General features: G+C 41.0%; 1 protein-coding gene across 7 annotated transcripts in view; it reads right to left on the reverse strand.

Moving 5' to 3' along the window:
- Window positions 1-20,327, reverse strand: part of TTLL5 (tubulin tyrosine ligase like 5) — a 305,725-nt gene that overhangs the window by 141,282 nt on the left and 144,116 nt on the right. For all 7 annotated transcript variants that reach the window (XM_060004157.1, XM_060004152.1, XM_060004154.1 and 4 more), the window contains one exon: window positions 4,142-4,296. In XM_060004157.1, the coding sequence (XP_059860140.1) occupies window positions 4,142-4,296 (155 nt within the window). The remainder of the gene's footprint in view (window positions 1-4,141; window positions 4,297-20,327) is intronic.

Consider the following 20,327-nt stretch of genomic DNA (forward strand, 5'->3'; position numbering starts at 1 on the left):
TGCAACAAGAGAAGCCACTGCAATGCGAAGCCCATGCACCGCAATGAAGGGTAGCCCCCGCTCGCCGCAACTAGAGAAAGCCTGCGCTCGGCAACGAAGACCCAATGCAGCCAAAAATAAATAAATAAAAAAATAAGTATTTTTTTAAAAAAAGAAATAATCTAAAACAAGGGAGAAAAGTATTAGTTAAACTGGTATCAGAATCTCTGAAAATCTGTTTCAAAAAATTATGTAAAGAAAGGTACCAGACTATAATTTATTACTAAAGAGTAAGAGGGCAGAGGAACAAGGTGACATGAAATATCACCCAATTTTCCAAGATTTGGGGCTTCATTGTATCCCATTCCCCAGTACAGAATTTAAAGTTCTGACATACAGCTGTTTTCCAGAGTAGAGGCTACCAGGCCACACAGCCTAGGCCCACGATGTCTTGCCCCGTCACAAAAAGAAGGAACAAACTCATGACTGTGCCTTCAACCTCCCTCACCTTTAACATCGAGGAACAGATAAATCCCCAGGTTGCATGTGTGAAAAAACCAGAGATGGATAAAAATAATTCAATGACAAATGCTGGAAAAACATACAAAGGGGCAGAAGCCAGACATTCGTGGGATTCCCTGACAGCTCGATCCACGAGGAAGGGCTGGACTGGAAAAAAACAGAGCCTCAGGTTCCTGCCAAGCCGTCTGAGGCCCTGTCCTTCCCAAATCATTCCAAGCAGCAGCCAGAACTTTACAGTAACCCTTCCAGGTCTCCCAAAGAAAGATGCTCTCCTCACCTAGAAAATGCTCCTCCCTGACATGGTCCAGTTCTGTGCAAGGCTGGTGGTAATGAGGAGATGCCTCTGCACATCAATCTCAGCTCCTAACAATTCCCCAGGTACCCAGAAAAATAGAGAATTAAAAGGCAGCTTGAAAAACCCGACCCATTTCATTGGCTAAAGAAAAGCTTAGTACCCAGGTATCAGCATCTAGAAATCAAATACAATCCCTTTAAGAAAAAAGAGGTCGCGGACATTCGGTACCTGCATCCTGGAGGCCAGATTGTATAATTCTCAATTGGCCTTGCTCGAAGGCACACCTCAGGCTTCTAAACATGTGACTGTATTTGGCCCTGACTACATTCTCTTCTGGAGAATGGCCTGCAATTAATCTCACTTATTACCTCTGAAAAGTAACAACAGAGGAATGGCTGGCCAAGTCCAACTCCGAGTGTCTAGGGAACTGCAAGCTCCACGGCCAGGCCTCAGACTGTCTGGGCAAGGCGTGGGCTCTCTGCCTTCCTCTCCCACAACAAAGCTCCAACAGGGACTCCAGACAGACCAAAGGAACCGAGGGATTTGAGGAGCTGGGCTGAGCTCACACTGACCCAATGGGAGACGACAGCCCTGGGCTACATTTGGGGTGGTTTCAAAGCAGCGGGGGAAGAACAAGGTTGTCTGGTGAAAACTTGTGTGATCCATAAAATTGAGAACAATAGCAACGCCACAGGGAAATGAAAAATAACACTATTTGCTGAGTTCTTGTGAGTCACCAGTTTTCATTCCTGTGGCTACCAAGTCACTGAATCCTCCAAGATGCAGATGAAAAGTACAGCCAGCATTGGATTCTCTTTACATCTTTTTACTGTTTACAGGGCAGCCCCTGGTTGAGTGAATTATGAGAGTTTATCAGCACTGGAATCCACTGATGCTTTTGTAGATGTACAAGTAAGAGGACATGTTATTTACTTAGCACCCACTTCCAGGGAGATCAAAGTGCTTTAAGAACAACCTAAAAGCTCCCAAAACAGGCCAGTTTATACATAAGTATGCTTATCCAATAAAAAGATTAAATGAATAGTTTAGGGTCACTTAGTGTAAAAATCAGTAATAAAACTCACATCTCTAAGCTACTAATCCCTTATTCATTAAACTTAGTCACCCTTACTACTAAGGAAGGAACAACAAGAGACTAAATAAATATCCTCAAAACAGTGACTTACCAGGTAAATAAAGAAACTGGGGCATGGGACAGAGCGAATGCCTGAGGGAGGTCTGGCTGGGGCCCATGTCATAGCCAGTTCTGAAAGGACCTCTGAGAATTCATTTAAGGCTCTTTAGGGTGGGTATCTCTGGGAATTCCACATGGAACTGGAACTCCCAAGCTGAGCTTGCAGGCTGTCATGGCAACCAGAGGTTGCGCGTTGTTGGGGGTTGGGGGGAAGGGAGATTTTCCAGGGCTACCCTGGACTAGAATGGGGCCTGAGAACTGACCCTCGAGCTTGAAGAGTAGGTGAAGAGACGGCTGTTATGGGTACAACTAACCCCCAAAGGGAAAGACCAGGGGGCTTTGCAGGGGCTACTTCTTGGTGCCAGTGGTTCTGAAGTCGATCGTATCATGTGGCATTCTACCACAGCCCATGAGCACAGTCTGGCTGGGAGAAGGTCACTCACAGCACTGCACCCTAGGTCCTGCCTCTGACCTTGATGGACCCCTTCATCTTTCTGTGGCTCGGCATTAACAGGTGTCACCAAGAGAAGGCTCAAAACCCAGCCATAATTTTTATTCCAAACACAAGTATGAAAAATGCTAAAACTCAGGACTTCCCTGGCAGTCCAGTGGTTAAGAATCCGAGCTTCCACTGCAGGGGGCACGGGTTTGATCCCTGGTTGGGGATCTCATCATCCCGCATGCCCTGTGGTGCAGCCAAAAAAAAAAAAAAGCTAAAACTATTTTTCCAAAATGTACAGTCTTGACATTTTGCTTACCGTATGGAAAACGGTTGCAGCCTTGTCATATAGACAATATATCCAAGATTGCAGAGAAAGTGTTTTCCATAGAAACAAGCCTCTGATTGTAAAATGAAAATGGAATATTTGGAAATATTTTATATGGAAAATAAAGCTCTGTGGTATAAACAGAATTTCTTTTTTACGACTTATGTTTTAGGAATGCGGTTACTCTGGAATCATAAATCACCAAAGGACAGACTTCTCCTATGAAGAGAATAGTGTGGGAGGATGTCCTGTCTTCAAAAGTCCTGCCTCTTGGTCTTCAACTCTTCATAATTCTAAATTGAGATGATTCTTTTCACCCTTGACCACAATGATCACTGGTATGAAAGACACCGTACCAGAGCATGATGTAATGCGCTTATGTTTATCTTGCTTCCTGGGCAGAGTCTCTGCTTCCCAAATTAGTTCCTTAAGTAATCATTCTAACACCAACAGATACTTGAACAACAGTTAGGTATTTCCTCCATGCCCAAGCCTTCGGTCACCCCTCCAACCTCAGGGCAGGGCAGCATCCAAAGAGGTGGCTGGTTGGCAGAGGCTGATGTGCTGGCCTGGGGTAGGGAGCTGGTGGGACACCTGTGGCACAGTGTCTTTATTTGGAGGGAACAATATCTCAGCTGGTTGGAATACTTCATTGTAACAGTCACATTCCATTCTAGCTCATCTGACTCAGGGACAGATGCAATTAAACCCATATTTAATAGCCACTAAAGCAAGATGTACTGGGAATCTGTTTCTTCTTACGTTTTTTATACAGGGGAACTTGAAATACAGATCGAGACTAGAATCCAATACACTGGTTTCTTTTTTAAATCAGAAGTTGCTGACGTTATGGCCAGAATCTATTTGGATCTATCCTCTGCCACTTTGCTCAACTACATAAAGGGAATTTCCTTCCCACTTTCCAAATGAACATTGTCCAGGGAGGCTGTTTGAGTTTAATTAGATAACCTACATAAAAACATATAAAATATGTGCTTCAAAAGAAAAGAGTCCAAAGTTACTGAAACACAATGTAATACAAGGTATAAAAAAAGAATTAGGAGACAAGGAGAAAATGTCAAAAGTCAATACACAAAAATGTTGACTGTGAGCGAGGATTAAGCATAGTATAAATTCTTGCTCTTTCACCCAGAAGTGAACTTGCTGAACTGTATCAGAAATTTCCTTTTCATTTGATTTGCCCACAAACTGTCTTACAAGTGAAATGAGGCCCTATATTCAAGCACCAGAGGATTAGGACATGAGGGGAAAGGCACTTGTCTTGCTGGTGCCTGTGCAGGGAACTCAAAGTGAGAATGACTTGCTTAGGATCCAGGCTGCCCCTGTGTGACCCAAATGCCGGCTCCATGGCCCTTGACATACCTGCTTCCAGGAGGGGCGGAGTGGCTCTCAGGAGCTTGGGGGTCTGACTGTATTGACCATGTTGGGCCACTAGGACTGATGACAGGCCGAAGTGTGTGGGGAGTTGAAGCACTGCTTCCGTTTATGACGCCACTTGCCAAATTCAGGTTTGTTACCTAGAAATGAAGTGAGGGAAATAACCTGATTTTACAGAGTTTTAGAAAAGTATCATTAAAATCATAATGGGGAAAATCATGTAGAGCCCAGGAGATGCTGACCCACCTGAGCTTAAACAGTGGTTGCCACAAAGGCACTCATTAAAGGCTGGCTTCTGTGAACATCCAAGAGCACAGGTGAGGGTGGCTAGTGTCAATATAAATTAATGAGTATTTATTCTGCCCCTACTATGTGCAAAGCACCATACTATGCGAGGTGCTGTGAAATACAAAGATTAATAACAAAAACAGCAAGTACTTACTGAGTATTTACTCTGTGTCACACAAGGTTCTAAGAATTAGGCAAACTACTTAGTCCTTTCTGACCCTTGTGTCATATGAAAGTTCTAAACGCTCGATAAATTTTAGTGTAAATAATAACTATTATTAATAAATAATAATTTATAATATTTATTATTTATTTATTAATAATAAATAATTACTGTATAAAGAACTCACTGATTTAGAAAAAAGATGCACAGGCAATAGAAAAATGGGCACCGACTTCAATAAACAATTTACAAAAATGGAATATAATTAGCCAATTAAACAATTAAAACTAGTCATTTCCACTGTCAATCAAAGAAATGTAAATTATAAGATAACACTTTCATATGTTACACTGACATAAATAATAACCAAAAATATAGTACCCTAACCATGGCAAAGGTGATATTAGATATGTACTTACACTATTTATGATACTATTAATTGGTACAATCTTTCTACAAATAAATTTGTCAATATATTATTAAAAGTATCAAAATATTTGTACACTTTGATGTTACACTCTAACTTATAGGAACTACGCTAAAAACACAACTGCAGATCATTAATGAGGTGAGTATTATAATAGCAGTTACTATGTAGCAGCACTTACAATGTGCCAAGCTCTGTATAAACGAGTATATTACATGCATCTCATTCAAACTGTCATAATGCTATTGGCAAGTACTATTATAATCCCCACTTTACAAAGAAGGAAACTGAGGCCTAGGAATAAATGGCAGAACCAGGATCTGAACCATAGTCTTTGAAACTCCAAATCGCATGTTCTTACTCACTACACTACGCTGTGAATAGAAATTGAAAACAAGCATTGATTTTAATACTGAAAAAGGAAAGATCTAAATGGCTGAGAGTATTTAAATAAATTATGTTAAATAAATATGTTAAAAAAATTTTGCTCTAAACATATAAGGGAATATTATGCAGCCATTAGAATTTTTTTGGAGAATACTTAGCGATATAGTAACATGCTGATATCTCAAGTTAAAAAACAAATCACAATATGAAACTATACAGAGGGCAGAAGCAATTTCCTTAAATGAACACATACACAGACACAAACTCTAAAGGGCATGTATTACTTTTATAATCTAAAAGAAAAAAATGTAAGTTATTATGAAAAATACAGGTGCGAGGTGATAACCTTAAAACCTGGCTGGAAAGAGTGGAATCAGAAAAGAAAGGATGGTTCAAGAAGCATTTCCAATGAGATGTACAGGGGATGCTGAAAAGAGGGGGTGTACTCAAAGCTGAATGCAGGGTGCTGAGTAGGAGACACTAAGGAATAGTGAAGTGAGGAGATATGAATTCCAAGAAAAGTGTCCTCCTATGAAGTGTCCCAGGAAGCTAACAATTTTGACATTTACAAATAGAAGAATTCTGGATTTTTAAAAAATTTGATAATTCTGAAAGAAAATAAGTCATTTTTAGTAACGGTATAGTGCTTCATTCCTAGTTACAGAATTCAGTGACAACAGCCCAGGACTGTGTCTTCACATCAAAGGACCCAAATATTTTTCTTGTGACGAAGTCCACTTTCTCTAAGTCAGGAGTGATCTCTGGTGTCTGTGGAGGCTGGGGGCCGGAACACTCAGACTGCACACTCCAGTGCGGCCCCAGATTCAGAGGAAGTCTCAGGAGCCAACCTTGGCTTGTCAGTTCTGACCCCCTTCTGCCACTACCAGGGGAGGAGAAAGATCATGCTGATGAAAGGGTGGGGAAGACAGAGTGGCAGATTAGGGCAGTGTTCTCTGGCCCCCAGGGCCTCTGAAGAGCCTTGTCCTTCTTCCGGCACCCTACCTAGTGGCAACAAAGGCCAGGTTCTCGGACGATCAAACAGATTCCCTGTAGGACTGAACTCACCCCCGTCCCATACTGAGCCCTCCTCCTTCTTGCCCTGACCCCTGGCACTAAATATTAGGCTTTTCAAATTAGACATGAGCTTGGAGCTTATAAAGATACTACAAAGTGGAAAGGTCTTTATGATAACTAACAGATTCTCCAATTACTGCCTCAGTCAGTTGCGACAAAAACCTCATAAAAGAGGTCTATTAATAATTTATAGTGGAACAGCAGGAAAATAAACAAAAGGTACATACTTTACCATGTCTAGTATAAACAGTATAGCTGGAGATTAGTGAATGGGAAGGAGAAGAGATATCAGATTTGGTACATCTTCTCTCTTTTGTCCAGGCTGCCCTTAATTGAAACATCATCATTTTCACCATAATCACGAACACTTACTGAATGCTCACTATGTGCCATGGGCTTAGATGTCTTTGCATTATCTTGACGTGTATTATCTCACTTAACCCTGAGCAAGCCTTTGAAGGAGGTTCTATTGTTACCCCCATTTAACAGAAGAGGCAACTAAAGTCTAGAGAGGGTAAACAATTAGACAAAAGTAACACACCTAGTAGGTGGCAGGACCAAGATTAGAACAGAGAATGTTCTCCTCCAAATGCACGTGGAATACTTTTTCCAAATAATATGGCTTAACATCTGAGTCCTTACAGTGGAAGCGTCAGGCACTTATAAGTGAGGTTTTATCAATATATCTCCCTCCTTATCTATTACTCATGGAAGTAGATACTGTGATACTCCCTTGTGGGATTTTAGTTCCCCAACCAGGGATCAACACTGGGCTGTCAGCAATGAGAGGATGGAGTCCTAACCACTGGACTGCCAGGGAATTCCCCCAGTACTCCCTTTCCAGATATGGAGAAACAAAGGGTCAGAGAAGTTACGGTAAGCAATTTGTTCACGGTCACATAACAGCTGCAGAACTGGTACTCTTGTTTTAAAATCCATTTTCTAGTTTTGAAACTAGTAGGGAAACTGTCCTAGTTACCCTTGATTATTAGAGATTTTTGAAAATATAATCAGATGCAGACCTCAAATTTGGAAAACAGTGATTATACAGGGATTGATTATACCTAACTATTCCAGCATTTTCTACCTTTCCTTAAATTTTATTTCCCACTTATTACCCTTCACCAGAGGATATTTAATAAGTAGAGCAACAAAAAAACCAAAACAAAACCATCCTTAGGGGCTTCCATGGTGGCGCAGTGGTTAAGAATCCATCTGCCAATGCAGGGGACACGGGTTCGAGCCCTGGTCTGGGAAGATACCACATGCCACGGAGCAACTGAGTCCGTGTGCCACAACTACTGAGCCTGCGTTCTAGAGCCCATGAGCCACAACTACTAAGCCCGCACGCCACAACTACTGAAGCCTGTGTGCCTAGAGCCTGTGCTCCGCAACAAGAGAAGCCACCGCAATGAGAAGAGCGCACACTGCAGCAAAGAGTAGCCCCCGCTCGCCGCAACTAGAGAAAGCCCACACACAGCAACGAAGACTCAACACAGCCAAATATAAATAAATAAAATAAATAGGGACTTCCCTGGTGGTTCAGTGGCTAAGACTCCGTGCTCCCAATGCAGGGGGCCTGGGTTCTATCCCTGGTCAGGGAACTAGATCCCACATGCCGCAACTAAGAGTTCACATGCTGCAACTAAAGATCTCATGTGCCACAACTAAGACCTGGGGCAACCAAATTAAAAAAAAAAACAAAAAAAAAAACACAAAATGTCTAGAAGAGGCAAATCTATAGAGACAGAAAACAGATTGGTGGCTGCTAGAGGAGGAGTGGGTGTGGGGAGTGTGTAAGAAAAAAAAAAATAAAAATAAAAAAATAAATAAAATAAATAAATTTATTAAAAAAAACAACATCCTCAATCAGTTTCGTTTCTTAGCAGATATAGTAAAAGATGGCATGAACATAAAACTAATTTTGGACTCTTGGTGAGTTTGTTTTTTCATGTAACATCCATTATGCATTTCATGGATAAACCAAAAATTGGTAGTCATTATGATTTCCTTCTACATAAAAGCAAAGCATCCTTAATTTATTTTGAGAAAAATAGCAAAAATGACCACTGCTTAAATATGAGACTATGTAAGGAATAAGAAAACTTTTTTTTTTTTTTTTTGCGGTACGTGGGCCTCTCACTATTGTGGCCTCTCCAGTTGTGGAGCACAGGCTCTGGACGTGCAGGCTCAGCGGCCATGGCTCACGGGCCCAGCCGCTCCGCAGCATGTGGGATCTTCCCGGACCGGGGCACGAACCCATGTCCCCTGCATCAGCAGGCGGACTCTCAACCACTGCGCCACCAGGGAAGCCCAGGAATAAGAAAACTTTTAAAGCTTTTCATCTTTCCTTCCAAAGCATTCCTGCTTTTAAAAAAAAAAAGAAAAGTAACTGGTAGATAGCCTTATCCACCAGAGGGCAGACAACAGAAGCAAGAAGGATTACAATAATGCAGCCTGTGGAATAAAAACCACATTCATAGAAAGATAGACAAAATGCAAAAGCAGAGGACTATGTACCAGATGAAGGAACAAGATAAAACCTCAACAAAACAACTAAATGAAGTGGAGACAGGCAAGCTTCCAGAAAAAGAATTTAGAATAATGATAGTGAAGATGATCCAGGACCTCGGAAAAAGAATGGAGGCAAAAATCGAGAAGATGCAAGAAATGTTTCACAAGGACCTAGAAGAATTAAAGAACAAACAAACAGAGATGAACAATACAATAACTGAAATGAAAAATACACAAGAAGAAATCAATAGCAGAATAACTGAGGCAGAGGAATGGATAAGTGACCTGGAAGACAGAATGGTGGAATTCACTGCCATGGAACAGAATTAAAAAAGAAAGAATGAAAAGAGATGAAGACAGCCTAAGGACCTCTGGGACAACATTAAATGCACCAACATTCGCATTATAGGGGTCCCAGAAGGAGAAGAGAGAGAGAAAGGACCCGAGATAATATTTGAGAAGATTACAGTCAAAAACTTCCCTAAGGCTTCCCTGGTGGCACAGTGGTTAAGAATCTGACTGCCAACGAAGAGGACTCGGGTTCGGCCCTGGTCCAGGAAGATCCCACATGCTGCGGAGCAACTGAGCCCATGCAACACAACTACTGAGCCTGTGCTCTAGAGCCCACGAGCCACAACTACTGAGCCCAAGTGCCACAACTACCGAAGCCCATGTGCCTAGAGCCTGTACTCCGCAACAAGAGAAGCCCTGCAATAAGAAGCCTGCACACCACAACGAAGAGTAGCCCCCATTCACCACAACTAGAGAAAGCCTGCACTCAGCAGTGAAGACCCAAAGCAGCCCCAAAATAAATAAGTAAATAAAAAAATTTTTTTTTAAAAAGAAAACTTTCCTAACATGGGAAAGGAAATAGCCACCCAAGTCCAGGAAGCAAGCACAGAGAGTCCCAGGCAGGATAAACCCAAGGAGAAATACGGGAGACACACAGTAATCAAACTGACAAAAGTTAAACACAGAAAAATTACTAAAAGCAACATGGGAAAAATGACTAATAACATACAAGGGAACTCCCACAAGGTTAACAGCTGATTTCTCAGCAGAAACTCTACAAATAGAAGGGAGTGGCACGATATATTTAAAGTGATGAAAGAGAAGAACCTACAACCAAGATTACTCTACCCAGCAAGGATCTCATTCAGATTCGATGGAGAAATCAAAAGCTTTACAGACAAGCAAAAGCTAAGAGAATTCAGCACCACCAAACCAGCTCTACAACAAATGCTAAAGGAACTTCTCTAAAGTGGGAAACAAAAGAGAAGAAAAGGACCTACAAAAACAAACCCAAAACAATTAAGAAAATGGTAATAGGAACACACATATTGATAATTACCTTAAATGTGAATGGATTAAATGCTCCAGCCAAAAGACACAGATTCACTGAATGGATACAAAAACAAGACCCATATATATGCTGTCTACAAGAGACCCATTGCAGACCTAGGGACACATAACATACTGCAAATGAGAGGATGGAAAAAGATATTCCATGCAAATGGAAATCAAAAGAAAGCTGGAGAAGCAATACTCATATCAGATAAAATAGACGTGAAAATAAAGAATGTTACAAGAGACAAGGACAGACACTACGCAATGATCAAGGGATCAATCCAAGAAGAAGATGTAACAATTATAAATATATATGCACCCAACATAGGAGCACCTCAATACATAAGGCAACTGCTAACAGCTATAAAAGAGGAAATCGACAGCAACACAATAATAGTGGGGGACATTAACACCTCACTTACACCAATGGACAGATCATCCAGACAGAAAATTAATAAGGAAACACAAGCTTTAAATGACACAATAGACCAGATAGATTTAACTGATATTTACGGGACATTCCATCCAAAAACAGCAGATTACACTTTCCCCTCAAGTGCACACGGACATTCTCCAGGAGAGATCACATCTTGGGTCACAAATCAAGCCTCATTAAATTTAAGAAAATTGAAATCATATCAAGCATCTTGTCCAACCACAACACTATGAGATTAGAAACAAATTCCAGGGAAAAAAACATAAAAAACACAAACAAAGGGAGGCTAAACAATACATTGCTAAATAACCAAGAGATCACTGAAGAAATCAAAAAGGAAATCAAAAAATACCTAGAGACAAATGACAACAAAAACACGACCATCCAAAACCTATGGGATGCAGCAAAAGCAGTTCTAAGAGGGAAGTTTATAGCAATACAATTCTACCTTAAGGAACAAGAAAAATCTCAATCTAACGTTACACCTAAAGGAACTAAAAAAAGAACAAACAAAACCCAAAGGTAGTAGAAGGAAAGAAATCATAAAGATCAGAGCAGAAGTAAATGAAATAGAAACAAAGAAAACAATAGCAAAGACCAATAAAACTAAAAGCTGGTTCTTTGAGATGATAAACAAGATGGATAAACCTTTAGCCAGACTCAGCAAGGAAAAGAGGGAAATTATACTCCAATAAAGATGTTAAAAAAAAAAAAGAAAAGAAAAAGAGGGCGAGGACTCAAATCAATAAAATTAGAAATGAAAAAGGAGAAGTTACAACAGACACCGCAGAAACACAAAGCATCATAAGAGACTACTACAAGCAACTCTGTGCTAATAAAATGGACAACCTGGAAGAAATGGACAAATTCTTAGAAAGGTATAACCTTCCAAAACTGAACCAGGAAGAAACAGAAAATATGAACAGGCCAATCACAAGTAATGAAATTGAAACTGTGATTAAAAATCTTCCAACAAACCAAAGTCCAGAACCAGATGGCTTCACAGGTGAATTCAATCAAACATTTAGAGAAGCGATAACACCCATCCTTCGCAAACTCTTCCAAAGAATGGCAGAGGAAACTCACTCCCAAACTCATTCTACGAAGCTACCATTACCCAGATACCAAAACCAGACAAAGGCACTACAAAAAAAGAAAATTGCAGACTAATATCATTGACGAATATAGATGCAAAAATCCTCAACAAAATACCAGCAAACAGAATCCAACAACACATTAAAAGGATCACACACCAGATCAAGAGGGATTTATCCCAGGGATGCAAGGATTCTTCAATATAGGCAAATCAATCAACGTGATACACCATATTAACAAACTGAAGAATAAAAACCATATGATCATCTCAATAGATGCAGAAAAAGCTTTTGACAAAATTCAACACCCATTTATGATAAAAACTCTCCAGAAAGTGGGCAAAGAGGGAACCTACCTCAACATAATAAAGGCCATATACGACAAACCCACAGCAGACATCATTCTCAATGGTGAAAAACTGAAAGCATTTCCTCTAAGATCAGCAACAAGACAAGGATGGCCACTCTCGCCACTCTTATTCGACATAGTTTTGGAAGCCCTAGCCATGGGAGTCAGAGAAGAAAAAGAAATAAAAGGAATACAAATTGGAAAAGAAGAAGTAAAACTGTCACTGTTTGCAGATGACATGATACTATACATAGAGAAACCTAAGATGTCACCAGAAAACTACTAGAGCTAATCAATGAATTTGGTAAAGTTGTACGATACAAAATTAATGCACAGAAATCTCTTGCATTCCTATACACTAACAACAAAAAGATCAGAAAGAGAAATTATGGAAATGATCCCATTCACCATTGCAACAAAAAGAATAAAATACCTAGGCATAACCCTACTTAATGAAGTAAAAGACCTGTACTCAGAAAACTATAAGACACTGATGAAATAAATCAAAGATGACACAAACAGATGGAGAGATCTACCATGTTCTTGGATTGGAAGAAGCAATATTGTGAAAATGACTCTACTACCCAAAGCAATCTACAGATTCAGTGCAATCCCTATCAAATTACCAATGGCATTTTTTTTACAGAACTAGAACAAAAAATCTTAAATTTTGTACAGAGACAGAAAAGACCCTGAAGAGCCAAAGCAATCTTGAGGGAAAAAAACGGAGATGGAGGAATCAGACTCCCTGACTTCAGACTATACGACAAAGCTACAGTAATCAAGACAATATGCTACTGGCACAAAAACAGAAATATAGATCAATGAGACAAGATAGAAAGCCCAGAGATAAACCCACGCACCTATGGTCAACTAAGCTATGACAAAGGAGGCAAGGATATACAATGGAGAAAAGACAGTCTCTTCAATAAGTGGTGCTGGGAAAACTGGACAGCTACATGTAAAAGTATGAAATTAGGACACTCCCTAACACCAAACACAAAAATAAACTCAACATGGATTAAAGATCTAAATGTAAGACCGGACACTATGAAACTCTTAGGGGAAAACACAGGAAGAACACTCTTTGACATAAATCACAGCAAGATCTTTTTTGACCCACATCCTAGAGTAATGAAAATAAAAACAAAAATAAAGAAATGGGACCTAATGAAACTTAAAAGCTTTTGCACAGCAAAGGAAACTATAAACAAGATGAAAAGAAAACCCTCAGAAAGGGAGAAAATATTCCTGTCACCAGGCTGCCTCTGCTTCTCTGTCCACCTACATTTCTCCAGATAACATAATAAAACATAACAAAACCAGCTTTGAACAGATGAAGAGAAAATGGAAAATGGCATTTATTTATACCTGATTTGCAACAATGGTTAACATTTCACTGCTGGAGAATTTTTTTAAAAAGACAGGCTCACAGCACATAAAGACACAGCGCCAGTGCCAAAACAGAGGCTCATCGTTTTAGTTAGGAGTATTAGGCTATTAAGGTAGAGGGTGTCGCCACCGGGCCAGTTGGCTTCTCTGGGCTAATAATCAGAGACTATGCTACTAAATCTCAATATTAAAAAAACAAACACCCCAATCAAAAATGGGCAGAAGACCTTAACAGACATTTCTCCAAGGAAGACATACAGATGGCCAAGAAGCACATGAAAAGCTGCTCAATGTAACTAATTATTAGAGAAATGCAAATCAAAACTACAATGAGGTATCACCTCACACCAGTTAGAATGGGCATCATCAGAAAATCTACAAAAAAGAAATGCTGGAGAGGGTGTAGAGAAAAGGGAACCCTCCTGCACTGTTGGTGGGAATGTAAATTGATACAGCCACTATGGAGAACAGTATGGAGGTTTCTTAAAAAACTAAAAATAGAATTACCGTATGACCCAGCAATCCCACGACTGGGCATATACCCAGAGAAAACCATACTTCAGAAAGACACATGCATCTCAATGTTCATTGCAGCATTATTTACAAAAGCCAGGTCATGGAAGCAACCTAAATGTCCATCAGCAGACGAATGGATAAAGAAGATGTGATACATATATACAATGGAATATTACCCAGCCATAAAAAGGAACAAAACTGGGTCATTTGTAGATAAGTGGATGGACCTAGAGACTGTCATACAGAGTGAAGTAAGTCAGAAAGAGAAAAACAAATATCGAATATTAACGCAGATATGTGGAATCTAGAAAAATGGTACAGATGAACCAGTTTGCAAGGCAGAAATAGAGACACAGATGTAGAGAAGAATCATATGGACACGAAGCGGGAGAGCGGGTGTGGGGGGATAAATTAAGTCTCTCTGGAAATACAGGGATCATATGTATTATTGGCCACAGCACTAAGTGCCCCTCACATGACATATGCCTGGGAAATGGCAGCTTACTATCACCTTTAGCATCCTCTTGGATAATGCATCTCAGTGGATTATGAAAAGTAGTTCTTTTCAGTAATACATTATACATTTGAATAATAAAGTTTTGCTAGACTTTATGTTACCAAGTTCAGCTGCCAGATGCCAGGCATGTTTACACAGATCTTCTACCTTTCATAGTGCACTTTTTGAGCAGCAGATAACGAATCCAGAGATTCACATATGCACTCACTTGCTGAAATCAACAGTACTCTTATGTACATTGTGAACATTTATTATATAAAAACCATAGTGCCTCCCATAGAGTAGGAGCAAAATAAAATGTTTTAACTTTAAAAAAAGAAAAAAGTAACCGGGACTTCCCTGGTGGCACAGTGGTTAAGAATTAGCCTGCCAATGCAGGGGACGTGGGTTCTATGCCTGGTCCAGGAAGCTCCCACATGCTGTGGAGCAACTAAACCTGTGAACCACAACTACTGAGCCTGCTCTCTAGGGCCCGCGTCCCGCAACTACTTAAGCCAGTGCACCTAGAGCCCATGCCTTGCAAGGAGAGAAAAGCCCGAACGCAGCAACAAAGACCCAGCGCGGCCAAAAATAAAAATTAAATTAAAAAGAAAAGTAACCTATCTCTATTAAATAATAACAACCAGACCCTCTAAAATATTCTACTCTTACTTCTGTGGTTTTGTCTAGAAGACACTCAGTGCCTAGCCCAGAACTACCTCCATTCCACCCAGCTCTGTCTTCCTAGGACATACATTGCTAATGAATAATCAAACAATTTGGGGCTCACTTAGATATGGCCTCAGAGTCTTTTTTACACAGTCCTCCGGGCAGCTGTCACTAAACAATCAGAACTGACAGGGGAGACAAGTACTTTCAATCCTTGTTCTAGAGCAGCACTATCCAATAGAAATGGATGGAATCCATCATCCATTAACAATTGTGATGGAAATGTTCTATAATCTGCACTGCCCAATACAGTAGCCACTAGCCACAGGTGACTATTATGCACTTGCAATGTGACTGTGACTGAGGAACTGGGTTTTAGACTTTAACTTAAATTTAAAAAGCCACATGAAGGTAGTGGCCACCTTAAAAGACAGCACAGCTCTAGAGCCTCAACCAGATCTGACTGAATCTTATGGGTACAGATTTATGCCTGGCTAAAGTTCAGTCTAAGCAAATTATCTCTAGATTAAATGAATTAAGAATGCCTCTGGTCCTTCCTTTCAGCTTCTCAGTTTTTTCTAGAATAGGCAGAAGAAGCCACTGAACTAAAATGGACCAGAGCATCAATTTTGGCCCTAGCAGCACCTTGTCTTTACTAGGAAAGACCAAAGGGCAGGGCTAATCTCCCAGCATTGGACAGATCTTAAGACACTCTACAAGCCAGTTAGAGTTCACACCTGGAGGTTTCTTCCTTAACAGGACAGAAGGATGATGACTATTCCTGTCACCAGGCTGCCTCTGCTTCTCTGTCCACCTACATTTCTCCAGATAACATAATAAAACCAGCTTTGAACAGATGAAGAGAAAATGGAAAATGGCATTTATGTATACCTGATTTGCAACAATGGTTAACATTTCACCGCTGGAGAATTTTTTTAAAAAGACAGGCTCACAGCACATAAAGACACAGCGCCAGGTCCAAAACAGAGGCTCATCGTTTTAGTTAGGAGTATTAGGCTATTAAGGTAGAGGGTGTCGCCACTGGGCCAGTTGGCTTCTCTGGGCTAATAATCAGACTATGCTACTAAATCTAGGCTGGGCAACTCATGAATTTATGCCTTGGTCACAAAGGGGTCTGGAAGATGGGATACTTAACTAAAACTCATTTTAATTATTGAGTTGAAGAACATGCCTTACTGATAATGGATATCAACATCTTTACGTTGCCTGTAAGAATTTTATAAGTCTATGTTTGGACCTCTAAAATGTTCTGCCATAATTAATTTTTTAGCAAATATGAAATCTCTTAGGTTCCACTACAGTAACAGTAATAATAACAACAAAGTCATATTAGCACTAATGATGGCTAAATTTAATGAACACTTTGTTTTTGCCAGGCATTGTTCTAAGCAATTAACTCAATCTTCAAGACAGATCTGTTAGGTACAATTACTGCCCTCATTTATAGATGGGGAAACTGAGTTTAAGAGGTAAAAACCTTGCTCAAGAACAAATAATTGTGTCAGCCCCTAGTTTCAATTCCTGGCCAGCCTGATACAAAACCTCCCAATCTTGTAGTTTTAACCACTGTGTTACTCCCACTGCCTCATACCTTTGAACCTGAACTTACTATTCTGTCTGGGGACCAGCAGCACCTGCACTTACCTGTGAGCTTGTTAAAAATGCAGACTCAATCCAGCCTCAGCCCCAGTGAACAGAAATCTGCATTTGACAAGAGCCACAGGTAATTCTTATGCATCTTAAAGTACGAGAAGCACTTGCTACAGGGGATGGTAGGAAAGGAAAGGAAAGAACAGGAAAGAAAAACCTTTCAATGCTTCTCCTCCATAAAGCTCAGGGGATCTTCCAAAAACTAGCAGAACTGCCCAAACAGAGTGAGGAACAAGATATTAAAACAACCAACGGGAAGGAGTAGAGATAATAATTCTATCAAGAACTTTGAGGTTTTACTATTTCTCATTGCTATTTGGATGTTCAAACATTAATAATTGTTAAATATGCCAAGGATGCAAAAGTGGATAAAACAGTTTAGAACAAGCTTCTAAAATTTCAAGTCCACTCACTATGCTGCCATGAGAAATAGTGGTCATTAAAAATAAATCAAGACATTCTCTTTCTGACTTACTTCACTCTCTGTATGACAGACTCTAGGTCCATCCACCTCACTACAAATAACTCAATTTCGTTTCCTTTTATGGCTGAGTAATATTCCATTGTATATCTGTGCCACATCTTTGTCCATTCATTTGTCAGTGGGCATTTAGGTTGCTTCCACGTCCTGGCTACTGTAAATAGTGCTGCAATGAACATTGTGGTACAGGTCTCTTTTTGAATTATGGTTTTCTCAGGCTATGTGCCCAGTAGTGGAATTGCTGGGTCATATGGTATTTCTATTTTTAGTTTTTTAAGGAACATCCATACTGTTTTCCATAGTGGTCGTATCAATTTACATTCCCACCAACAGTGCAGGAGGGTTCCCTTTTCACCACACCCTTTCCAGCATTTATTGTTTGTAGATTTTTTGATAATGGCCATTGCTAACACGTATATATGGAATAAAAAAAAATGGTACTGAAGAACCTAGTTGCAAGGCAGGAATAAAGAGACAGACATAAAAAATGGACTTGAGGACACGGGGTGGGAAGGCGAAGCTGGGGCGAAGGGAGAGTAGCATGGACATACATACACTACCTAATGTAAAATAGCTGGCTGGTGGGAAGCAGCAGCATAGCACAGAGAGATCGGCTCGGTGCTTTGTGACCACCTAGAGGGGTGGGATAGGGATGGTGGGAGGGAGGCTCAACAGAGAGGGGACATGGGGACATGTGTATGCATATGGCTGATTCGCTTTGTTGTGCAACAGAAACTAACAGTATTGTGAAGTATAGTCCAATAAAGATCTATTAAAAAAAATAATAAACCAAGACATTTAAGCCTCCTAACAACCAGCTTGTTAAATATTCTTCCACCCCTGCCTTTCTCTAGTTGTTTAGCTAAATGAATGAGGGTCTGTGGGAAAATCTAGCCACCAGCTTGTATCATGGCCTAAGCCTTAGGGGCTGCTGGGAGATGTTTCACCCCTTGCTCTCCTCCTCCTCTTTCTCTTCTGCTCCCTCTCTCCTGGAGCGGCTTCTCCAGAGGTACCACTCCCATTCCCTTCCTCATGTCCACTGCCACGGTGACCTCAGTGCATTTTTTTCTTTTAGTACCAAAACTGTTTATTTTAGAGCCAACCTTCCGAATAAGGCAGGTGAGCAAATATCTGAATGTGTGGGGTAGGGACACATTGCGCGCATTCCATCTAGACAGGTGTTTAAATTACAGCAGGAATAAATACAGGTGATGGATTGAAAGAGGGGGTAGAAGAAACACAGAGGGGGAGGCCAATTTCCGGTTGCTGGCCCGCCCAAGTGTTACTGCTTGTTACTGCTGTTTGCTAAAAGTAGCGCTGCTGCCAGTGCTATAATTAAAATATGATAGTATTGCCCTGATGGCTTCCCAGAATATACCCACCACCCACCCAGATACATAACCTTTTGGTGTCCAAAGAGGATCCAGGGTCAGGCCTAACTAAATCACTATTGCTCTACTGGCGCACGCTCTAGAAATGCTACGGTCCTGAATGCTCGGATGACGTCCAGAACTCAAAGATAATTCAATAAATATTTACTGTACTGCTGATCATGGGCAAAGCCTTGGGTAAAGTCCTAAGAGAATGGGTACTAAAATGTGGCCTTTGCCCCTAAGCCATGAAGGAATTGGTAATCTAGTGAGACAGACACCTAGACAAATAGCAATATTAAAGGCCTCCAGAATATGATAATTGCCATAATAAAAGTGTTAAGGAGGGCTTCCCTGGTGGTGCAGTGGTTGAGAGTCCGCCTGCCGATGCAGGGGACACAGGTTTGTGCCCTGGTTCGGGAAGATCCCACATGCCGCGGAGCGGCTGGGCCCGTGAGCCATGGCCGCTGAGCCTGCGCGTCCGGAGCCTGTGCTCCACAGCGGGAGAGGCCACAGCAGTGAGGGGCCCGCGTACCACAAAAAAAAAAAGAAAAAAAGAGAAAAAAGTGTTAAGGAAATTCAAAGAAGGCAATTGAACCGGGCCTAAAAGGATAGGTAGTAGACCTGGTATGGGGCTGGTGGAATGGTAGTGGTTCCTAGGGGAAAAGAAAAGGTGGAGTAAAAATGCAGAGCCAGATAAGCAGGAAGAATGTCTGAGAAACAGAAAGCACTCTAATTTGGCTAACATTCAGAGTAATGGAAGACAGGAACAGACCTTGCCACTCATTCTGCTCTCCATCTAGTAGACGGCAGTAAGCTATGTAGTGCTATGTCAGCATTGTGGTGGAAGCAGAGACATCTAGCTGAGAGTCACCACAGTCAGGTGAGAGATAATAAGGCTGGGACGCAGGACACACTCTTGATGGTCTCTCCTCATTTCCCCCGAGGCTGAAGAAGAGTGTTGGGCCTTCGAACTGGAGAACTGCGTTCGGAGTATGATGATAAAAGCTCTCAAGTTCATGTATTCATTCTTCATGTTTTCTTTCTGGATCAGCCCTCTTTTGTATTACATCTTCCCAAGCGGCTGGCAAGGCAAGGTGGCACTGCCTGCCATTTAAGAACGGAAGGCCAAAGAGTGGGCATCTTAGGACAGCTTTATTCTAGGGCCTCATGGGAAAATACACCTTTCCTTAGGTTTATCTTTCCATGCCTCTCTTCAACAGTAAAATGGTTTGAGGATCAAGACTGGTGGGTGGGCCTGGGGTCGGGGGGAAGTGCCCATGAGGCTGACTTGATGGCTTCAGTCTAGGCTGGAGGCCTGGCAGCAGAAGAAGACATTGGATCATCTAGCCCACGTCAACAAAGCTAGGAATTCCACTCAGGAGTTTGAGGCCAAAAATCTTATAGTAATTAAGAGAAGCTTGGTCCTGGAGGATCCTCTTTGGGCATCTTCTCCTGACCCTCAAGTTAGCGGCTATAGAATCTGGATTCCGGCCA

The sequence above is a fragment of the Delphinus delphis genome, chromosome 2 (genome assembly GCF_949987515.2).
Source record: "Delphinus delphis chromosome 2, mDelDel1.2, whole genome shotgun sequence".
In the NCBI taxonomy this organism is placed as follows: domain Eukaryota; kingdom Metazoa; phylum Chordata; class Mammalia; order Artiodactyla; family Delphinidae; genus Delphinus; species Delphinus delphis.